Consider the following 24,880-nt stretch of genomic DNA (forward strand, 5'->3'; position numbering starts at 1 on the left):
GAAGGCTACTACGAGCACCGCTCCAGAACACTAAACGTTTTACGCACTGCAAAGACGTGGAATGCTCTTGCAGTATCCGTTTGCCCCACCACCTACAATATAGGTAAATAGATAATAGTAGATTGTAAAGTCAACATCTCTCGAGGATGCTGATAATTACGTACTAAAAATTTAGAGTTCATAAGCTAATAATTATTATGTTTTATTTTTCATAGAGGCTACAAGAAGATATCGCTCTAGCTAAAGATTTCATAAAAAATGGCTGTTACAAAGATCTGACTGTGCGTCAAGCCTGGTTGCTGTTTTTAGTAGGAACAGAGATTATTATGTGGTTTTTCGTAGGGGAAGTGATTGGAAAAATGCATATCATTGGTTATAAAGTTTAAACTTAATTATAATATATTCTCCTGTCTTCTCTTTTCTGTTGTGAAAATAAAGGGATTTAATTCTTTTTGCTATTCACCTTCAGATGCTTGATTAGTAATAATATTTTTAATTAATTATATGATGATAGTAGCCTTGTACCGGTCGCCATTTTGATAATTTCCGAAAATTATTAGGTAGGTCATTTTGTTCTAAGACTGTAGACTGTAGTAAATTGTTTCACTGCGTTTAGAGTCTTAAATATCTCTTAAGAACTATAGGTATCTATTGTGTTCATGAGTGATGCATAAGAGACTATTAAATATTTTTTATCGATCAGCGTCCAGACTCCAGCCACTGTCACAGTCAGACACAGTGGCTTGAGACTGGACGCTCACTTTAGGCCGCTTATAAGTTTTAAACACAGAACAGACATCGTAATTTTTTAATTTTCGTGTTGAGTAAGTGCCGATGGCTCCATGTGGGAGCACTAAGGCGACACCGAGGGGTTTGGGCGAGCGCAGAAGCATCGCCTGCTGACACCCGAAGGCTCAAATAAAGATAGAGGTCGGAACGACTCTTTATGAGCGTCTCCTATGAGACTCGGATCTCGGCTTAGAGAGTCATTCTGGAGGGAGTACCTAACCGTGACCTGAATGAATCAGTCTGGACTGGAAGACCCCAAGGTCGTTAGAAAAGCCACGTCCGGGTGTGACATCGCTAAAAGCCAACGCTTTAGTTTTAAAGATAGGCATGAACAAACAGACTGATTTTTATTATCTCGGCATTTTGGATCATTTAGGATGGACGTAGAGAAAATGTTAAGAAAATAAACGTAAACCAAGCTAAGTTAATTGTTGTAATTAGGTAGGTATATAAAACAGTAAGACGCACTATGTAGCAAATAATTCTAATTTTATACATGCGGCGTGCTGTGCTTACCTTTTCAAATGGTCGATCTCCAGATCTCGATTGGCACCTTTATAACTTACTTGTTACTTGTTAGTAGAAGTACTATCTATGTACTTACTGTACACTTGGTAAACTGCATTGCATTTACCACTCATTTACTAACAGGATGTTAGCTGTGAAGGACGTCTACCAGATTTAATTTTGTGTGCGAGTATTTTCATTATACGGAATTGTGTTTTATTAAAACTTTATAGTTTTGAAAAAAAAATTGTTTTTAAATATCTGCCAGTGCCAAATGTCATTGAGTTGAGGTGACGTTTAACGACATTGACGTAAAACGAAAAAAATTGACAACAGCTACATTTGACAATTAATCTTTCAAAATGGCGTTGAAGGTGCAATGCGGTGTTTCCGCGGAAACGCGAAAGCTAGAATCATGATTAAAAAACACCAAATAACTTATAAAAAATGATAGTGATCGTGTGTTGGATGTGTTTGTTTTAAATTGATTACCCATTCTTACCCTGTGGTTTTTTCGTGATCAGAATTGATCAGTTTCAGTCGTGTTTTTAATTAGTAATGTTGCGGCGAGTTAATTTTTATTCAATATGCATTGCGTTCGGTCTCAGTGTTCTTTTAATACTTGCTGGAAGTCGATATACAGATAACACCAATTACCGTCCATCGGAGAGTCGCAGGAATATAAGAAACTTTCTCAAACCAATCGAAGATGTCGACGAGAGTTTGCTGCAGCCGATCCCCACCAATGCAGATGACGGTACCCCTGACATCGATAAAATATTTGATAGAACTCGTTTAAAAATTAAACATGAATTATGGAACTACAATTTCACACAATCCGGAGTTCAGAACCTTGATGGTTTGCTCATGGAGTCAGGGGGCCAACCTTTTAGGAGTTTGATCATATCTACTTGGAGATCGGGAACAACTTTTCTCGGGGAAGTTCTTAACGCTATGCCAGGGAATTTTTATCATTATGAGCCTTTTTTAAACTTTGGCATAGTCCAGATAAGAGGCACTCCAGAGGCTGACAAGGCTTTGAAAACTATTAAAAAGATGTTCCATTGTAACTTTGATGGCATGGAAGATTATTTTGAATATGGAAAAAGTCACTGGCATCAATTTAGCCATAACACAAGACTGTGGGACCATTGTAAATATAAGAAAGAATTGTGTATTGATGCAGATTTTACTTCCAGGTTTTGTAAGTTGTTTCCTTTTCAAAGTATGAAAGTAGTACGTGTTAGGTTACGCCTTGTAAAGCAGTTGTTAGAAGATAAAGAGTGAGTATTCATTATGTTTTGTAGTAATAAACTTAATATCATATTTTAAAAAATACTAATATAAACATCAACTCACTGCTTCGCTCACTCAAACATTACTTGTTAAGCTCTATCCTTCATATAATTTTTACTTCATATACTGTTATGTAAAGTGCTACAAGGTAATGGTTATTATTTTTGTCTGTCAATGTGTTACAACATTGCCACTGAATAGATGATATTTTCATATCTCAGTAAAGTAAGCTAATTACTTTGTTTGGTAGGTGTAATTCAGTCAAAAATAAAAATGTTAGTTGAAAATTCTGTTGATGAAATTATAGGTAGGTACTGTTGGACTAATTAATAGAAGAAAATTACTCAAATATATAAAATGTGCATGTGCATATCTTGATAAATTTCTTTATAAGAAAATAACTCATGAAATTGAGCTAAATAATGTGGCTTGAAAATTACCCTAGCATCAACCAGGCATAACTAATTATTATGTTTTTCTTCATTATTCATGGAAAATTACTGTTAAGTATCTAATTTCCTACTGCAATTGGGTCACACAAGATTACTTAGCCAACTGTTACATTGAATTCATTTAAGATGAGTTTTTTTATGGAACAGTATAATATGGTTACAAATAAATGAAAATTAACAAATAAATGTAAAATTAAACTTGTAAACTATGCTGTGATGATCATTGCTGTCAATTAAATTATACTTAACCTTCTTCTTCTACTTCTTGATTTACCAACAGAACAGCATCAAAAAATACAAAATAAAGCCAAATATATACCCTCAATAGCCCAACAGTAAGAGCGGTTGGACTCATCACCGAGGTGTGGTGGTTCGATCCTCACCCTACTGGTCTATTATCGTACCCACTCCTAATACAGTCTTTCCTGACTAGTTGGACGGGGATGGGAATTTTGGTCATATTAAAAAGATACAAAAAATTTTACAACAGCAGAATCTAAAATATCTCTCTCTCTGGCTTTCCCTTATGTCCCATCTCAATGAAAAGAGAAGAGAATAATAATAGAAAAAAAAATTTGCCACAATTGGTTAACATTTTGTCTTACTCTTGTCTCTAAATATGTTGTGATGTGCATCTTAGATCTACTTATAGTAGACTTTAGCGGTGTGAATTCAGGAAAATCTTGTATTATATGTCTGTGTGTGTTTTGTATGAATGTTGTTTGTAACATTAGATGTGGCCTAGATGTATATACAATCTATGGCTATGAGAAAGGTTCGTGCAAATGGACTTTTTATTAACAACATTGACAGTTTTTACTAACATTTTAGCTTTATTGGCAGACTTTGATTAATTGAAGTAACACACTATACCTATCACTTTCTCTATTCAGTGATGTTTTTGTACAATTTTACAAAGTTGGATCAAATAACTGTGACTATAAGCTATTTTTATTTTTCGTAATACAATATTCAACCATTTCCTTGCAACTGACTGCTACTTATTACATAAACTTATTTATCTTCAAGTCAAACTAAATTTTATTCAAAGAATCATCACATCCTTCGTCAAACTAACTAACCATTCAAAAAACTTGTACAATAGTATACATAAAATTTAACACTATAAAAATTTCCAGGCTTAATCTGAAAGTAATCCTATTAATAAGAGACCCTCGTGGTGTGATGCAATCAAGGCAGCACCGTAACTTCTGCCAGCCAGCACCAGACTGTTGGAAACCTGAACTACTCTGTGCCGACATGATCAGTGACTACGTAGCGGCTGCGAGACTCAAACAGGAGTACCCACACCGATTTATGTATGTATTACTTAACTAATCTATAAAATACTAGCCAACGCCCTGTAGTTTCACCCACAGAGTTCTCTTTCGCATAGAATATGGGGATAAAATATAGCCTATGACACTCGCATCTCTTGACGGCCTTCTGGCACAGTTGATTTGGCAAGACTGATGTCCTGAGTTCGATACCCGGCTGGGTCTAGGTCTGGCTGGTGGCTTCAGCAGTAGCTAGTTACCACCCTACCGGCAAAGAGGTACCGTCAAGCGTTTTAGCATTCCGGTATGATGTCATGTAGAAACCGAAAGGAGTGTGGATTTTAATCCTACTCCTAACAAGTTAGCCCGCTTCCATTTTAGATTGTGGTCGAGGGCTAACTTGTAAAAAATGTTAACAATATTAGACTATAAAGCTACAGTTATCATATTCTATTATAAATGATAACTTACTAAAGACAAATACATAATAATATAGTTAGATTTATCCAGAACTGTTCTACTTTTAACCAATTTAAAATGAGGTTCACAGAACAGATGTTTTAGTGTAGTAATAACAATGAGGTCCATCCTGGCTAAATAGGACATGTAAATAAATACACCACTTGTTTAGTGCTGCCACATAATAAATTAGATTCAATATGTGTAGTTCAACAGTTTCAACATAGAGGAAATACAACTACCATCTATACTAATATTATAAAGCTAAAGTGTTTGTTTGAACGCGCTAATCTCAGGAACTACTGGTCCGATTTGAAAAATTCTTTCAGCGTTAGTTAGCCCATTTATCGATAAAGGCTATAAGCTATATATTATCCCCGTATTCCTACGGGAACGGGAACCACGCGGGTGAAACCGCGCGGCGTCAGCTAGTATTTAATAATTGTATCAAAAAATAAAAATGTATGTACTTATCAGAAAATCGCAATTTTGTTTTCATTCTAGTGCTTGATTGCAATCTCAATTCAGGGTTATTACAGTTAAATCCAAGATTATTATTTAAGATATGTATTTAAAAAAAACAATAAACTATTTTTTTTTAACTATAATTTAACTCTAAATCGCTTGTAAGTTTGCATAGATAAGGTTGTAGCTAGTCACCGCCGAAGCAAAGTATATTATTGAAAATAATCCATAAAAATTTGACTTAAAACTGACAAAATAGGGGCCATGGGCATGACCACGCATGGCAGGACAAGTAACGTTGCCACAGTCGTCACTGCCACCTTTCCTCGCTACTTCCCATGCCACTTATCGATATGTAATAGCAGGCCTGCTTCAGACAGCGCATTTCAAAATACCAATCTTTTAATGATCATTGATATAGTTAGAGAAACACGGTCAATATCTCTTGGCGCGGAAATTACAGATATCGCGTCCTGAATTTCACTTATCCATGCTACCGTTAGCGACGTGTATGATTTACAGTTACTTTTGGACTTTCAAATACTGTCTGCTAGAGATAAAACTATGATATATGGCGATGATTATATGATGTTTAAAGGTGGAATTCATAGACGTTGTAGGGGCACGCCCAGGAGATCATTCAGCCGCTATGTGTCGAATATTACCTCTATTTGTTTGAGAATTTGACACTCAGCGGGTGAATGATCCCGGGGTTGCCCCTATGAATCTATGAATTTCATTGTAAATAAGGATCTGATTAATTAATTGGCTTAATAAAAGCATGTTTCTTGGAGAAAAATATTTTTTTTTATCACTCGCAAAAGTAGGGCAAAATGTTCGCCGGTGTACCAAAGCGGCAAAGTAACATTTAAAGCGTATAATTTTTTTCTGTTGTTAGTTTTCTTGTTTGTTAAGACAGACAGAAAACTAACAACAAACCAATCATAAGTCTTCAAAAAATATCGTGAAACTCAGGCTGTATGGTCAACGATCTTAGCTTGTCCCCGTTGTAGACAAATTAAAAATGTCGTAAAAAGTTGTAGCAAACTTTTTTTTATAAAGTAATGATTTCATTATTAAAGTAGAATTGCCAATATTTTTTTAACGGTCAATTATTTTCACGTTTTTGTAACATCCACGACTGTAATTCATCGTGTGTTGGCCACTGCGTACATGACTTGTATAGTATGCCGCGTGGGTACTGCCGTTTGCTTTTCAGAAACGTGAGAATAATTGACCGTTAATGGCGACCGACCAGTAAACTGCCGGGTGGTTAGGGGGAGGTTTAGACCGGTGATGGCCATTCCCCTTTGTACCTATTCCAAGAAATCCCGTTTACATCTTAGACTGCATCGTCACTTAACATCAGTTGAGATAGCAGTCAAGGGTGAACTTGTCATGTAAAATATAAAATATAAATGAAAGGTCAGGTTTTATTTAATTTTTAATCGATTTAATTTTTTTTGTTGGGAACCTTTACAACCGAATGCATAACAGCCGACTAAACAGATTTCATCACAGTATACACAAACACAAGGTTTCATCAAAAACGCATAGATATCGAACTACATTCATTTCTATTTATAGATGAACGGTGTTTTGAGCCTAAATAACATTGCTTTTCTTTATAAGTTCCCATTTATGTAGTAATATACTATTTTAAACCGTATGTGCGTAATTTAATTTTTATGAAACGTATTAAATTACGATACGCAGTACGTTCCCGTATCTATTCTAATATTATGAAGCTGAAGAGTTTGTTTGTTTGTTTGATTGAACGCGCTAATTTCAGGAACTACTGGTCCGATTTGAAAAATTCTTTCAGTGTTAGATAGCCCATTTATCGAGGAAGGCTATAGGCTATATATTATCCCCGTATTCCTACGGGAACGGGAACCACGCGGGTGAAACCGCGCGGCATCAGCTACCTTTAATAAGTACAATTGTGCCAAATGGCCTTCAATTACTTTTAATCATATATTTTAGTTATAGTTATCTAATCTTATGCAATATTAACTAGTAAGTATTATTTTATGACCTTTTGCTAGTCGCAACTATATCTACTGTTAAATAAAAACTTTCCGTTACGGTCCTTGATGATTGTAAGATTCGTATAATGCATAGATATTAAATATTCGTAAATTCACCTAACCGTTGATTGGTAAGACCATGAACTTTGTTGTATCTAAATCCGTTGGAAAAACACCAAGGGCCTTAGCTATGTGGCACGTCGATTCTCTTTCTACAAACGATAACGCTTTGAAAACTAACAAAATGTATCGGAATGATAGATACGATCTACAACCTGATCACGTGACCTCTTGATAGTGAATGTCCATAGCCATACCTATTTTAATTTTCGATGCGTTAGCGTTAGTAGAAAGAGAATCGACGTACCACATGGCAGGCCCAGGGCAGGTATAATACCATTTTATACGAGTAGGTCTCCTTTATCCCTCGGGTCTATTAAAACCGCTACCAGTCGTGCCTGCTACGAGATATCTCAATACCTTTTTATACGAGTAGATCTCCTTTATCCCCAGGGTCTATAAAAACCGCTACCAGTCGTGCCCGCTACGAGGTATATCAATACCTTTTTATACGAGTAGATCGTAGATGACGCTTTCTAGGGTGTAGGAGGAAAATTTGTTTGTTTGTTTGTAATGAATAGGCTCAAAAACTACTGGACCGATTTTAAAAATTTCACCATTCGAAAGCTACATTATCCACAAGTAACATAGACTAAATTTTATTTAGGAAAAAAATATGGTTCCGTAGGATATTTGGGTTTTTTGGACACAAGGTGTAAAAAATCAACCAGAAAAGTTATTTATTTTGCGTACGCGGCCTAAACTATAAAAGATAGTAAACTATAAAAGGGGTAGGTGTAGGGTAGGGAAAGGTAGGGTAGGGGTAGGGTAGAGGTAGAGGTAGTTCAAAGTTAACATCGAGTTTCACGTGGACGAAGTCGCGGGCGTCCGCTAGTATTAAAATAACACTCTACCATCTCAAGCGTATTCTAAGTAGAATCCTTCCTGTAAGCAGGCCTGGCTCTAGTAGGCCGTTAAAATGGGTTGATTATGCAAAAATACGAGATGTTAAACTAACTGGTTTCTTCTAGGGCTCTACGTTACGAAGAGCTGGCGCTAAATCCAAACAGCACCACCTACGCGATGCTGAAGTTCTTAGGCCTGGGTATAACGCCGTCGATCGACGAGTTTCTACACTCGCACACCAACGTCGAAGTTGCCGGCGTCAGTTCCACGTTCAGGGTGTCCCGCGATGTGCCTTTCAGATGGAAGAATGTTCTAGATTTTAACTACGTTGATGAGATACAGGTGAGTTCCTTCAGTTATCCATACTTCAGCCCAGTCAATTAAGCAAAATAAAGAATGAGAGATAATGACCTTTTTTTTTACCTTTTTTGAATTGACAGTAAGCGATGATCCCTATGGCAGAACGTGCTTGCCTAGAAGATGCCTATTCACTCTTGACATGAATATACCCATGTTGTAGGTACAGAGCCGTGATAGCCCAGTGGATATGACCTCTGCCTCCGTTTCCGGAGGGTGTGGGTTCGAATCCGGTCCGGGGCATGCACCTCCAACTTTTCAGTTGTGTGCATTTTAAGAAATTAAATATCACGTGTCTCAATCGGTGAAGGAAAACATCGTGAGGAAACCTGCATACCAGAGAATTATCTTAATTCTCTGCGTGTGTGAAGTCTGCCAATTCGCATTGGGCCAGCGTGGTGGACTATTGACCTAACCCCTCTCATTCTGAGAGGAGACTCGAGCTCAGCAGTGAGTGGGTTGATGACGAAGGTGGTAGGGAAAACGGAAAATGGAAGGGCATTCTATAACTTCGCTGTGCGGATCAGGTACGAAGATTCGAAATGCTTCGTACGCGTCCAAGGGATATCAACTACCTATGGATGCAGACCTCTATGATACCTGGTTGTAACTATTCTAAACCTTCATGATGTTTAAGCCTCAAAAGCTGAACGGTAAAGCGGTCGGGCTCATCACCGAGAGGTGGTTCGATCCCTGCCCCGAGTCAATTGTCGTACAACTAATACAGTCTTTCTCGACTAATTGAAGGATAATGGAAATAATGGTCATATTTTAAAGATAATTATGGCAAATATACTTTTTTTTAAATAAACATTTTTTCGGCGAATCTCTGTGTCTATAGCTCCAATGATTAGGTATAGCATAAAATTTGTAACAAATAATTTTTTTTTAAATATCCATAATTTCCAGCATTTATAATATAGAAGGAAGAGTGTTATTTGTTTGTTACCCTTTCTATTATCATTGTTTCTTACTATATTTTTGGCTAAAGTATATTTTACCCCCTGATACGGTAAACATTTTTTTGCTTTTTTTTTTATTAAACCCGTCAAAAATATAGACTGGTTTTATAAATCTAGCCTTCTATGGCTGGAATGTACGAAGTGTTTCATTTTTACGTTGAGATAGATTGCTCACAGCAAGGTCAGCCGATCAAGTGAACTCGACTTTCGAAGGGTACTCGATTCTGTTGTCTTAGTATCTAGATCAGCCAGATCATAATCTAAGCTTCGTGGAGTAAGAGGTTTTTATTTGTCGTAGTTTTTATGATACATTTTTATATTAATAGGTTTACGTACGTGTCCGAAACGTGTTTTTGTATAATTGTTTTAACATGTAGCACCAATGATGTTAGAAGAAAAAAAGGGTAGATAGGTTATACGCGGACCGCAAGTGGCACGTTAAAACTATGCTAATTAGCAAACCTGAGCTCAATCACCGAACCGTCATCGCGCCGTTGACAACGCCGCTAAAATAAGTTTTGTGTTACACTTGTAAACATCGAATGTGGCTTATGTAACCTATCTACCTCTTTTTCTTCTAACATCATTGTGTAGCAATGTTTGCAAAGACACATTTCGTTGAAATTACCGAGCGAGTATTAGAGGAGCGATCGATTGCTAAATCGAAAAATCACAGCCACTGATGTAGTGGCTCAGTTTTTGAATTATAACACAATACATAGTCACCCTGCAGTCCATTGTCTCATATTATGTACAACATCATGATCAAAGAAGTTACGCAAGTCGATATACCACAGTCCAAACGAACGTCAAGAAATGTTCTTCTAAGATATGACCTTCAAATACAGGGAAAATTACATAAAAGCTTGTAAAATTTGCCTTTCGCGGCGTTTCCATTCAGGCCCATTCACTTAAAAGGCCGCTACTATTTACAATGAAAGTAGAAAGTACACAGCTTTTCTTTTGTTAAGGACTTCAACGGAAAATCATTGAACTGATCTGTTTGAAGCTTTATGAGTAGAATACTACTTGAGTTGAGTGAGTATTCTGGTTTTGAAGTTTAAGCAATGTTTGTGGCGAAGCTTTGCTTAATAAACCTCAGTATCGGAATGAATATTATAATCCTCAGGAGTAATAGTGGTGGTTTTATGCTATCCTGTAAATTTGTTGTGTTATGATCTTTTATATACCTTATGCAACGTGAAAATTGCATGATGATGGGTTAATTAGTTTGGCATTTAAGGATTCTTTATGTATTTAATTAGCTACATGTTTATTCTATGGACACCGAAATTAATATACAATGTCGTGGTAAATTTTAATCTATACATATAATAAAACTGGTCGAATCCCATACATTTATTCGCAATTTGAGATTTTACTTATACCTTAAACTTATAATACGAATTCTGTACATTGAAGAAATTTTGAAAATTTTTGTTGAGGGGCATTATATAATCGATACTGAAGCTAAAAATATTTATTTTTTCGATTTTTTGTCCGTCTGTCACCCATCCTGGGAGACGGGTGAAGGCCTCCTCCAAGGTCCAATTGTCCCTCTCCATTGCTATTTGGTACCAATATGGGCCAGCTGGTTTTTTAATTTTATCTTCCCACATTGTCAATGGTCTTTCTCTTAAAATATTCCTTAAAAAAAGTCTTTATTATTTCCAGATGACATGCAAAGAGGCCATGTCTCTGTGGGGATACCGCAACGCACACAACGCCACCCACATGACCAGCAAAGACTACAATCCGCTCGACCAGTACTACCTTACGCAGTGATATCATTTCGCCGAACAATTTCGCCTAATCACGTCTCGAACAATTAGTTTTCATGGAGCTCATGTATGGAGGTTATTTTTTAGGTGAGCATTTTATTTTATTATTACTGCAATCTATTGATTGACATTTTCTTAATTGGTAAAACCGACAAACACTTACCGCCAAACAATTAAGCGTTCAGGTACGATGTCGTGTAGAAACCAAAGGGGGTGCGGATTTTCATCCTCCTAACAAGTTAGCCCGCGTCCATCTTAGATTGCATCATCACTTACCATCACCGGGTGTGGGTTCGAATATGGTCCGGGGCATGCACCTGCAACTTGTCATTTATGAGTATTTTAAGAAATTAATTATCACGTGTCTCAAACGCTGAAGGGAAACATCGTGAGGAAACCTGCATACCAGAGAATTTTCTTAATTCCCTGCGTGTGTGAAGTCTGCCAATCCGCATTGGGCCAGCGTGGTGGATTATTGGCCTGACCCCTCTCATTCTGAGAGGAAACTCGAGCTCAGCAGTGATCCGAATATGGGTTGATAATGATGATGATGATTTTAATTAATTGCTTATGGCAAGTAAATCAGTCAAAAAGAAAAAATATTCAATTTTGATTTTTGGCTAGCACAGTTTTGTTAACAAATTGAAAAACATTTGTTTTTTCTTTCCAGGTTACAACTCCATTGTTTTCGTAATACCATAAGGTGATGGACAAAGTTTGAAACTTTGAGTTAGTGTAATAAGGATGAAACATTTTATAGATTTGTTTTGATTTTTTATATTCTTTTATAATGTTTTTATTTAATCTAAGAAAAGTACAACGTGCGCTTTTAATTTTTGTATCTTTTTAAATTATTAATGTTGTTTTAAGTTGCAATATAACAGTGAACATAAAATACAAGATACAAGAAAATTTTCCGAAGTTGTGAAGATTTTTAGTTTTTTTTCTTACTATATGTTTTTTTGTAAAATATTTTAAAAGTTAGACACATCAATTTTGTCCATCTCCTTCAAGCTGATCAAAAAAAATCTACTAATTCATATAAAAAAATCAAAATCCACATACTCATTTAGAGCATTAAAATCGGGAAGAGAATAAAAAGGCTTCAAAAATATTAGTATTAGAAAGAAAATGCTCGTAAAATAATCGTAACTTTTACTATTTCCAATGTAAGTACATGACATTGAATTGATATTTTTTATTACATATCGTATATTAAATAGTTGTATTACTTAAGTTGTTTTAGTCATTGTTTTGAGGTTGAATGTTAGCTGTAATCGTTAGTTTATTTTGTAAGACTGAAAATATCTTGTTTATAACATTTATAAAGATAGCGCGTCGCTATTTGACAAATGGCGTAATATTAAGCATTAAACAAATGGAGGACAGAACAAATATGAGGCTTTTGTATGATCTGTTTAACTTGATATTATTTTTTAGTTGGGTACCAAGATATATCAGAAAACGACGTAGACAGAATATGAAATAGACGCTTGATAGGCGTACTGTTGTCCGTCTAAAGCGATTCGATTTTTATTGCAATTTCTCATCTTTACACACTACACTGAATCATTTTTTTTTAACTAACTGATTAATTTATAATTTGCTACTAGTTAAAGCTGTAATTTAGTGCTCAAAATTTCATTTTTATATAAAGTATATATTTTTTTAATACATAAAAGCATTACAGTATCACTGAATGACAGTTGTCAAACTTGATTTCTAGGCTGTCTCCTCTTCATGTGTAAAAAATCCTATTATTTTATTATCTTATCAAACAGCACGGAGCACCAAATATCGAATCGCCTGTCTCGTTACTTTACACAATCCAAGCATAAGTTGTTCTCTTTTTAAGTTAATGCGACGGTTGTTATCTATGCGTCTATTACTTTATCTGTCTACGAACTGTCGTCCTGACGTCTCTGTGCTTAATGATTCTTTGTAAAGTTTTGCTGTTGCTATCTAATGCCATCTCTCTCTAGTTCATGTAAATTTTGTGAAGACAAATGAAACGGGTATAATACCGCATTGCAGATAGACAATATAGAGGTTACGTGAACCTACACTTACGCACTGCAACGCGTTATCGAATTACACCTGTTTGAAACAAAATTAAAAATATTGCCTAACCAGAAATATAAAGAACCTGGTTTGGCGGCAAAACAGTGTTTTTAGCAGTCTGTGTTAGTAGTTAGAAAAAAAAGGAAAGTAGTTTTTTCGATTAGCATTAATGGAAAAAAATTACTTTCCATTTTTCCACAATGCAGTGAGGTTTTTTTTATATTTCTGATCAGGCTATAAAAATATAGGCGTATATTAGCGTCTCTGAAATACTAAGTGTGCCATAGTTTTATATGGCTGCTAGTCTACTTTTTATTTGGCTTCCAAGGAAAAGTCGATATATGCAGAAAATGTTTACATTCGTTTTATTTGAATAAAAATACTTTATGTTTAAGAACCAACTGTTTCAAAATGCACGTTTGAGTATGAGTTTCTAAACATGAAATATACATAGTCTTTTCAGAAAAACTTCATTATTGGTCAACTTTTAATTTTTGGCGGAAATGCGAAAGAATATAATATTATAATGGAAAATTCGCGTGCATTTTAGCTTAACTAATGACTCGAGAAAGCGTTTAAGATGACAACGTTTTGGTTCAAGTTTATTTATATTGCATTGTATACCAGTATTATACAAAATTATGAAAAAAAATATAAAATCTAAGAGGCAAATACGAGTGAAATATTTTCTGCATATTTTGAACCACTCAGTCTTATACTTAGATATTATAACGTGTATTCCTTTTTCATATCATTCGTATGCTTAAGATAAGATTTGTATGAGATTTGCACACGATCGTGGAGTGAAATGATACGTAATAAAATCTTTTTAACAAAAAAATTCAACCGACTTCAAAATCATAAAAATAAACTAAAAAGCGAAAAATAACATCATATGTGCTACCTTCTGATCACTTTAAGGCGGTGCCAAACCAGTGACTTATTAATTAAAGCCGTTTCTAAAAGAACCACGGGAAAGTGGACCAGGACGCCATTTTTCTTGAATAATATTGAAAATTACTGATGCGACGCTTTGTGTATGTGACTCGAGAATGTATTCGTTTTTGAATTTTGTATTTGGATCGGCTACGACGTGTTCCGTGCGTTCTATCAGTTTAATCTGTAGTTTAAAACGAGGTAAATTGAATTGGCGATTGTATCGATTTAAGATAAGTACACTACGATAGCGTGCAAATTTCGTAAAATAATAAATGGTGTGGTAAATGATTGTTAAGAAACAGAGTGAGTGTTATATCATAATGTAAAAGATGGACCATTAGACAATAGAGGTTAGAAAATTGTTTGAACATTGAGGGACGTATTAATTCGTTTAGGATGACTTTTTAGCTAGTAGATACGTTCGATCAATTTTCACTTCTTCCATGTAATTGCGTTTTTAATTAGTTTAGCTTAGGCGAGTACTTGTTAGTTCTAGCACTCACGGAATTGAAATATGTCGATGCTTCCAATATATAGACACTTTATTGTACATAACTATAGTTATTATATATCTATTTGCAATAATGACCCCTTTGCAATAGATGAAAGTGATCATTGTTACATGAATTTTAATATGCGATGGGGTCATAACATATGTATGTACTCATATATGTGACATAATACGTATTTTTCGCTTCTGGCACACGAGAATTGAGGCTTATGTGATATTGACCATAATGGCAAAGCAAAGGAGAATGTCCAAACTTATGATGATAACTATTGTAACAAATCTTGATCAGAAGTTACCTTTACAAGTGAAATATGTTGTTTATATATTTCTAACCTCAAAGTATAGACGAAATCGTGGAATTGAGCATTTTTTTAAATTCTTACTTCTTATTGTGTTGTGTTTATCACTCTTGCAAAATTTTCACAAGTCTTTGGACAGGCTCCTTTGGTGCTAAAACACCAAAATTTAAAAACGTAACTTTATTGGTGCTTCATCGCCGAGGCAACAAACGCGTATGGAGTGTAAGAATGTTATTAAAATGATCAGATACTTTTAAGTTACCTCCTTGACAGTTAGTAAGGATTATAGAGAATCTATAAGAGCTGGTACCTACTAGTATTTTTTAACTATTTTTTTTTTCTTGGGTTTTTAAGAAATATTGCTAATCCCCGTGAAAAACTGCATCTTTGGGAGGTGCAACATGCTTTGACAATGTTATTGTGTTGTTTCCTATATACCTGAGGATCTATCTATCTAGATGACATTGTCGAACCGAAAATTTCCCGTATTTACGTCTGTTTCCATTAAAATTATTACAAATATGAGATTTTAATTTCAGTGTATAAGTTATATTACTAAATATTTCTGCTCAATATTATCGATTCTCTAACAGGGTACGAGTTTGTTGCCTCCCATAATGCATAAAGTAACCATTTGTAAAGATTCCTAATAGTGTAAATGCGTATTCGCGTAGATTTAAATCGATTCCACATATATACAAGGAGAATAACGTTTATGGGTAAATGTAATCTCCGTCCATTGATAAAGTTACTAACTGTGACAAATAAACGTGTTTAAAATAGCTGGTTATATTACACAGTTCCTTCTATACACACACATGTTTGCGTATAACGAGACGCTCGACTAGATTCTACACGACACAATTACTTTGTTTCTATAACTATAACGAAAATCCTAATATAAATTGCTCGTCTCAATAAGAGCTTTAGACTCTTCTTCTTTCCTGGGAGTTTAACGAGACTTTACATTCTACACGACACAATTACTTTGTTTCTATAACTATATAGAAAATCCTAATATAAATTGCTCGTCTCAATAAGAGCTTTAGATTCTTCTTCTTTCCTGGGAGTTTAACGAGACGACATTCAACACGACACAATTACTTTGTTTCTATAACTATATAGAAAATCCTAATATAAATTGCTCGTTTCAATAAGAGCTTTAGGCTCTTCTTCTTTCTAAGAGTTTAACGAGACTTTACATTCTACACGACACAGATACTTTATTTCTATAAAGAAAATCCTAATATAAATTGTTCGTCTCAATAAGAGCTTTAGAATCTTCTTCTTTCCTGGGAGTTTAACGAGACTTGACATTCAACACGACACAATTACTTTATTTCTGTAAAGAAAATCCCCTAATATAAATTGCTCGTCTCAATAAGAGCTTTAGATTCTTCTTCTTTCCTGGGCGTTTAACGAAACTCTTGACATTCTACACGACACAATTACTTTATTTCTATAAAGAAAATCCTAATATAAATTGCTCGTCTCAATAAGAGCTTTAGACTTCTTCTTTCCTGGGGGTTTAACGAGACTCTTGACATTCTACACGACAATGATTTTATTTCTATTAAAGAAAATCCTAATATGAATTGCTCGTCTCAATAAGAGCTTCGACTCTTCTTCTTTCCTGGGAGTTTAACGAAACTCTTGACATTCAACACGACACAATTACTTTATTTCTGTAAAGAAAATCCCCTAATATAAATTGCTCGTCTCAATAAGAGCTTTAGATTCTTCTTCTTTCCTGGGCGTTTAACGAAACTCTTGACATTCTACACGACACAATTACTTTATTTCTATAAAGAAAATCCTAATATAAATTGCTCGTCTCAATAAGAGCTTTAGACTTCTTCTTTCCTGGGGGTTTAACGAGACTCTTGACATTCTACACGACAATGATTTTATTTCTATTAAAGAAAATCCTAATATGAATTGCTCGTCTCAATAAGAGCTTCGACTCTTCTTCTTTCCTGGGAGTTTAACGAAACTCTTGACATTCAACACGACACAATTACTTTATTTCTGTAAAGAAAATCCCCTAATATAAATTGCTCGTCTCAATAAGAGCTTTAGACTCTTCTTCTTTCCTGAGAGTTTAACGAGACTCTTGACATTCTACACGACAATGATTTTATTTCTATTAAAGAAAATCTTAATGTAAATTGCTCGTCTCAATAAGAGCTTTAGACTCTTCTTCTTTCCTGGGAGTTTAACGAGACTCTTGACATTCTACATGACACAATGATTTTATTTCTAAAAGATCCTAATATAAATTGCTGGTGTCAATAAGAGCTTTACTCTGCTTCTTTCCTGGGCCTTAACAACTACAACGGACAACTTAAACGCCCAAGTGCGGAACACTTGGGCGTTTAAGTTGTCCGTTGTGCGTAAAACTTTGGATTATAATACACTGCATGGTAATGCTTAGCACATACAAAGGAAAGAAGAATGCTTATGACATACCCAAACAGGGATGCAGTTATTAACCCCAGTAGAAGGCCGCACTCAAAAATTAAGACGGCTTAAGGTTTATACCACACGTAATAGACTCTGAAAGGAATCTTAACTCTATCGCCTTATGTCATTTATATTTAACTTGAACTTTTATATGCTAGTATTTACCATGAGAGTTCTATGAAATGGTAGTGCTAATATTTATAGGCTATAGTACCTATTTAAAATATGATTATTCTGAGTTATTTGTCACAAATGAAAGCAATAATGAACTTTAATAATGCCTTTTATTCCTTTAAAGTATTTTAGAATTTAAAATATCATAAAATTAGATAGTTCATCTAATTCTAATACTTCATAATTATTTTATTCGTGATTTACAATATAAAAAAATACCTAACATACGTTATCATAATAAAGAACACGATCTGTGAGTTGAAGTTAAAATAATCTCTTTACTATTATCTCCTATATACTAAATCTCTGTAAACTTAAACCATAGGTTTCTGCTGTACTTAGGTTTATCACGTATTCTTAGATATTTCAACATGCCGCGTTCTCCCTCGTCACTTCGTCACGGAATAAAATGCGCGACTCGACATATGTCGTGAAAGAAAAAATACACCACCAGCACTCCACCATTCGCGACCGGACCGAAAATATAGTTCTCTCTTTAGTCCCATCGCAACGAAAGAGACAGCGATATTTCTGGCTCGACAATGTCTTTTACTTTCTAGAAATATGTTCTGTCGCGCATCTAAGACCTTACTGGCCTGTTGTTCGTAACGTTTTTGAATATATGCTTTATAATAAACTTGAGAATTTTAAATTTATTTAATTGAAACGATTCAATTATTTATTATCAGTTGTTAAAAATAGGTGCATACATATATGATATAATTTTATTTATGAAAGTTAATAATAAAAGTGGTTATCATCGTCTTATACAAAGAAACCTTACGAACAGCGCGTCACGTGAAATAATTATTAAATTATAAATAATATGCTCAGATATCATATCTCAAAGACGCCTATATGCGTATACGTTTAATCTCTTCGCAAACATTAGCACTTAGGATTGGACTGTCATGAAATTTTATATAAAACAAATAAATATATATTTAAGGATGCGTACATTGGGATATTTTAACTTATATCCAATACTATTCCACTCTTATTTCTAATGGGAGCATAGAAAAATCTATTATTGAATAATTATCCAAGCAATAGTAGGTTTTATACAAGAAGGCTAGCTCAGTCTAATATTTTGCATAGATAGATGCAATGCACAAAGAAAGGTGCAATTAAATGCTATCAAACGAAACTATAAGTAGTGAGAAATCAATAAGTGCACTTGACTATAAGGCAGTAATTAGGAATTTTATTGAGTCGATATCTATAGTATATAGCGTAAGATTCTAGGACCTTTTAGTTTCGTGTGATGGTTTCATAATAGTTTGTGTAAACCTTATTGTATTAGGTATGTTTATATAGGTATTACACCACAATACAGTTTACTAGTTTGGTACATTTTTTTTTTGGAGTTACCAATCTAGTAAACTGCATTTTCTTAACCATATTGTTTATCTCGCGACATAACTATGTGCGAGGTGGGGTTAGATCTAGACCATCGCTGAAAGACGGTTTATTAAACCCTCGTCATATTTTTTAATTATTCGTCAAAAATGACAGTGTTTTTGACGTTTGAAAAAATTGATTAAAAACTTGATTTTTTAATCAAGTTTTCTATGACATCCTTAATATCAATCGATATATATCGATATATCCTTAATATATCGATATCAATTGACATTACTGATTAGGTTATTTAATATCGATATATTTCCGACCTTTATTGAACCATTGACCATGTAATACACGAAATTAATATTGTTTATATTAAATTTGTTATGAGTCAACTATCCTACTATCTTGCCCTACCACTGCTTGTACGTGAATTCTGTTGTTTGTTTTACAAATTCTCGTAATCTATGTGTTTACCCAGTTTATTGTCTAGTAATTTATACATAAATAATAATTTACATAAGACAACATTCAAATACAAAGTGTACATTAATTATAATGTTTTATTTAGTTCATAGGTATGCTATAGGTCATTATGTATTCACCTCTTCTGTATTCGCTATGAATACTCTAAATACCGGGCTATATAAACGTAGGTTAAAAAAATATTTTGACTGGCTCAATAAGATTGTTATTAAATATTAAATAATAGACTTAAGGAAGATATAAAATTTCCTATGCATGGAATACATTTTTGACATTACTAGAAACTTATTATATTGGGCAAATTAAATATTCTTTTTTTTTAATTTGAGGTAGAGTTTTGTGTATTCTGTACACAGGTAATTTTATGTCTCTGGGGATATAATATGTTGGGTTTTGGGTTTAGTCCGAGAGACTTTTGCTACGAAACGGTAGCACAATTTCGGTCATTCAGACTTAAAACCGAACTTATTACTAAAGAGATAGGTGACATATTACTATAGCACTGATATACGATTCGTCTGGTTGCCTTATGCTATAATAATATGCTACTATTTATACAATATTGCTTAAAATTTTACACCTAAGTCAATCAACGCCATCAATTACTAGTTAAGAAACATGCTTCCTGATAGATCTGACAATATAAAGTATTCTGTTATGCCTTATCGAAGTAGTGTTACATTAAGATATATAAAAATTGCATGCTAATGAATATATTGTAGATAATGAATTACTCGCAGTTTCTGAAAGGCTGATTAAAATTTATCAATGATTTTAGAATTTACACCAATGATCAAGGTAGCCAGGTTCTCGAATGTGTGTAGATTTTTTTACCTGGCAACTAAGTGGGCATATTCACATTCACAGTAATGTTTGTTTATGAAGTGATAAACGTGACGTAGCCTTAAAAAGGCGCTGGATTTGATATCTTGTGTTTCTTCATAGACATAATGTGTTAAGTTGCCATGTAAAAATAATTTTCATATTCATAAGCGTTTGACAATTAACTGGCCAAATGTTACAATTGTTTAAGGATTAAATTAATTAAACAATGTACAATGTACTAATCATTTTTTCTAATAACCGTTTTGTGTGTGATTAACTAACTGTTGATTTGCATTCCGCGTTTCTGAAACTGGGGGTTGTGATAATAATTTACAATGATAGTGGCTCTGTTTCATAAAAATCACAGTTCGCCATGCCAAGGGTCATATCATACGCACAATTTTTACCATTGTATAGGTAAATGAAGCCTTAACTAAAGTAACGCATAGGATAGTGTTAGAATTTGAACAACGATTTTTTATTAGTATTTGCAAAATATGTTATTTTACGCCCTAAATATAGTATCTACTCATATAATTATGTATTCTTAAATTTTTTTTTCGAATAAAAATTCAATAAGTAACATATTAAAAAAATTATATATACTCGTATCTCCAGTGACTTGCCATGTAAGACAGTAAATTCTCTTTCACAGTTAGGAAATCAAGTATTTTCGTGCCTTTGATTAAGTACAGTATTTAATGGCAGTAGGTATGAAAAAACTGTCTGCTTTGCGAATTAGGTACTTTACTTACCTATAACTTTACCCTTATCAATCGTTTAGCCTTGTGTTTAAAATATTTGGTATATTCGAACCAACGAAATTAAATAAATATATAATTTATTATCGATCACTTCGACTTCAGAACTGCTATAATGATCAATGCAATACATCTTTTTTGTAAACGAATTAAACGTTTATTAGGTACCTAGATTTTTTTATTTATAATTACTTTTTAGTATCAAAATATACGAAATGCTTTATTATACGAATATTGGTGATTCTCTGAATTATTCTATCCCTAATTACTAATGTAATAAGTAGCTTAAGTATATATACTTCGAGATAGCAATTCCAATTTCCATTGTGGTTTTAAGTCAAAACCTTAGGGAACTTTTACGTTTTTGATCAAAATATATTTTTTATTTGTGTTAGTCTTTAATATAATTTAATTTTGGAATATCTTAATGTAAATAAGATTGAAGTTTATTTTTCTTAATTCGAAGTTGTAGCGCAAATCAAAGTTCGGCTCAAAGAAGATAGTTTGTAGTAGGTACTCGTTGTTTTATCAGGATTGACGTAAAATTAAAATTACACAATGCTCGTGTGTGAACTTGCCTATAATCAATGTCAAATTATGTTTTATTTTATTAAATATTGATTATTATTATTTGGCATACATCGCGAAACACTGTTTAACAATTTTGGTTGTGATTTCTGTTAAATATCGCAGGAATTCAAAATAAATAATGTTCCATTTATACGAGTATATTATGTTTCCTAAAATACTACAAAATGTTCCTAATAAAAAATAGGTTATTTTAATAAGTAAATATATGTTGAGAAATAACATACAGCAATAATTATATTGAAACCATTAGTGGAAAGAGTTATTATTGGTCTAAAAGTGCTGATAGACCTGAGCATTCTCTTCTAACAGAAAATCGAACATTCGCCGTTTTTATATTTGTTGAACTGAACAACAAGCCGAGCCAAGCATAGAGTCAAACATTGGTACGAACATCTTGAGAATTCTAGCGAACGCTCTATTCGATGCTCGTCGAAACGATGACAGAAGCTTGGCTCGGCAAAAAGCTACAAGCCATTCTGCTCGCTAGAATCAATCAATCAATCAATTTATTTATTTGCAGATACATGCATTATATATATACAGGTGGTCGGTAAATGTATCTTGCCAATTTGGCATGCAAATTATTTATTAAGTATTTAATGATTCAAATGTTAATTTCACCATTTAAAATGTTCTCGTATTTTTTTGTGATGTCACATTCGCAAGAATGCTCATTACAAGTGAATGCTCAAGTCTATCAGCACCTTTATAATACATAGTTCTTGGTTGGTCAACCGCTATAGCCAAGTGGTACGATCGCAAACGCTTCGAAAGCTAGAAAAATATATAGGAATGACATTTGCTAGCGACAGGTCACGTGATCAAGATCTGTCATTCCGATACATTGGGGCTACAGGGGCTGGTAGTTTGCACTATCAGCTGTTTTCAATAACCTATCTTAACAACTTTGATAATGGTCAATATAAACTGTGTTGCTAACCCAACTATTGCAGATAGCTAATGGACCCGGAGAGGTTAAAGTCTGACCGTTCTGAGTACCTACTTACTACTAAGAATGTATTTAGCGGATTTAACTTTTGAAGTTGGGTTGTATTTATTTGTATGTATAAACATACAAATATTTAATTAGCCCTACGAATAAACTGAATAACACCAATTAGGTATATTATATTCACGAGAACATATATATTATATTAACTTGTTTGTATCTGCAAAATGCAAAATATCTGATTTTTATTGATTTATTTTGATTGATTGATTATATTCGAAGTTTATATCTGTAATAATAGTTATATATCCGACTTAGATGAAATTCAGCTCGATTAACTTAGTGTCGTCATTCCGTCAATCCAATAATAGGGAATCGCAAAAATGCCAGACCAATTGAAATTCACTATAACTTTGACGTTTGCTACTGACTTATGTCCTATACTAAATTGAGATTTTATGTACAAATGTCATCCGGTGCTTACTGGTGGATATCATCAGTAGGTAGAAGACATTTTGTCAATTGATTTGATGTATAATAGGTTGATAATAAAGACAGCCAGCAAATGTGGATTTCCTAACAACGTACGAAGAATAATATTACTTTTAAAGTAAATAACTTTGGCAGCAAAGTATTGTCTTCTTTGTCTACAGATGTATTTTAAAATATCAAAACTGGATTTTGGAAATAATATTTTTATGTGTTTTTTTTTAATTTCACGTCAATTTCTTTCGTCTGTTATTTTTATGACCAGAGCTGTGACTGGCTGGACCCAGTGTAGTTTTTGTATCATATCACTATCATATCATATTATATATATATAAAAAATATCATTGTTTTCTTCACGTAAGATTTGCTTGAGCTTCGAATATATTTTATGAGTATATTAGAATTAAAAGTTTGGATGTATTATGTTTCAAGAAACGTTAGAAAATTCGGTATTATGAAAACTTTAATTTATTTTTGATTTAAATGTAATGTTATAGATAATATATTGTAATGGTTTTAATTAATTATACTTGTGAAATGAAAAAATAAACTAAAGCAATAATAAAAGATCTGCATCGGCCCAAGTTACGTAATTAGAAAGGGAGGTAGAATTAAGGGTAGCCTTATTAGAATAAGAGTTAAGGTTGATCGAAACTGACGAATGTTGAAAGTTTTACTCGTAGAAGATTATAGCACGGCCAGCGTTATTGTCGCATACAATGTATTATCTTTTTTATTTGAAGTTAAATAAAGTTATGGGTCTAAGTTCAGACTGATATCGTTGTTATTTTATTTTTACCTACCCGAATTTTAATCAAAACAAAAGAGTAGAGATTAAAATTATTATTGAGTTTGAGATTACTTACTCAATAATACCTACGTGTATCTAAAATATATATAAAAGCGAAAGATCATTTCATCATATATCGAAACCGCTTGACGTAGGTACTAAGATGAAATTTGACAGGGACGTTGATTACCTATAGTTAGTTGACGTTCGCTAAGAACTGTTTCGCGTCAGGGCCAGATGAAAGTGGTCTAAGGGCCGAGGAAGTCGTGCCCGTCTGCTAGTAAAAACTAAGTACTTAAATTTAAAAAAAAAAATCTGTGCTGGTGGCCATCTTTTGAAGTTTGTCATAGTCTGCAAGCCTTCCATTTGATACCCATATTGAGGAAGTTGTGTTTCTGTGTGGGAAAAATTGGAGGTGCATGCCCCGGACCGGATTCGAACCTACGCCCTCCGCATCGAAGTCCGAGGGCATTTCTTATCCACATTAAATGATTTCTATTCCGAAAAAATAACGTTTTCTCGAAATATGAGAAAGCATGTCTCCGTCTCCGATCACTTAGCTTCGTAGAAAGTCTTGACCGACCATATACCTATGTAAAATGAAAGAAAAGAAACATTTTTGGATAGGTATTGTTACCTATTAGTGTAATAGTCGTATCAACCTACATAATTAACTACTTGTCGGTACCTACTTGATACTTTTAGGGTCAATATTTTGTTGGTTTGTCCCGAAAAAAGAAACCTACGGGTACTACCATATAAGGTCCCATATCGAATGAGTGTGTGACCCATGTAGGAATGTGAAATTTTTAAAATCCGGTTTGGTATTGCTTCCATCTGTCCGTTGACAACAA

The 24,880-nt window shown here is 33.8% G+C and overlaps 1 protein-coding gene across 1 annotated transcript; it reads left to right on the top strand.

Moving 5' to 3' along the window:
- The first annotated feature begins 1,461 nt into the window (after positions 1-1,461).
- Positions 1,462-24,012, top strand: LOC112055307 (carbohydrate sulfotransferase 4). The gene is made up of 5 exons (XM_024095362.2): positions 1,462-2,579; positions 4,184-4,363; positions 8,367-8,583; positions 11,235-11,428; positions 12,012-24,012. The coding sequence occupies exons 1-4, from the start codon at positions 1,855-1,857 to the stop codon at positions 11,343-11,345; spliced, it is 1,233 nt and encodes a 410-aa protein (XP_023951130.1). The 5' UTR covers positions 1,462-1,854; the 3' UTR covers positions 11,346-11,428; positions 12,012-24,012.
- The last annotated feature ends 868 nt before the right edge of the window (positions 24,013-24,880 follow it).

This window comes from Bicyclus anynana, chromosome 4 (assembly GCF_947172395.1).
Source record: "Bicyclus anynana chromosome 4, ilBicAnyn1.1, whole genome shotgun sequence".
Taxonomy (NCBI): Eukaryota; Metazoa; Arthropoda; class Insecta; order Lepidoptera; family Nymphalidae; genus Bicyclus; species Bicyclus anynana.

What these genes read in the sequence shown, in the direction of transcription:
- LOC112055307 (XM_024095362.2), top strand. Translation starts at nt 1,855, where the DNA reads ATGTTGCGGCGAGTTAATTTTTATTCAATATGCATTGCGTTCGGTCTC. An exon ending in GAGTACCCACACCGATTTAT is followed by an intron (nt 4,364 to 8,366) that starts GTATGTATTACT and finishes GGTTTCTTCTAG; the next exon opens with GGCTCTACGTTACGAAGAGC. An exon ending in ACTACGTTGATGAGATACAG is followed by an intron (nt 8,584 to 11,234) that starts GTGAGTTCCTTC and finishes TATTATTTCCAG; the next exon opens with ATGACATGCAAAGAGGCCAT.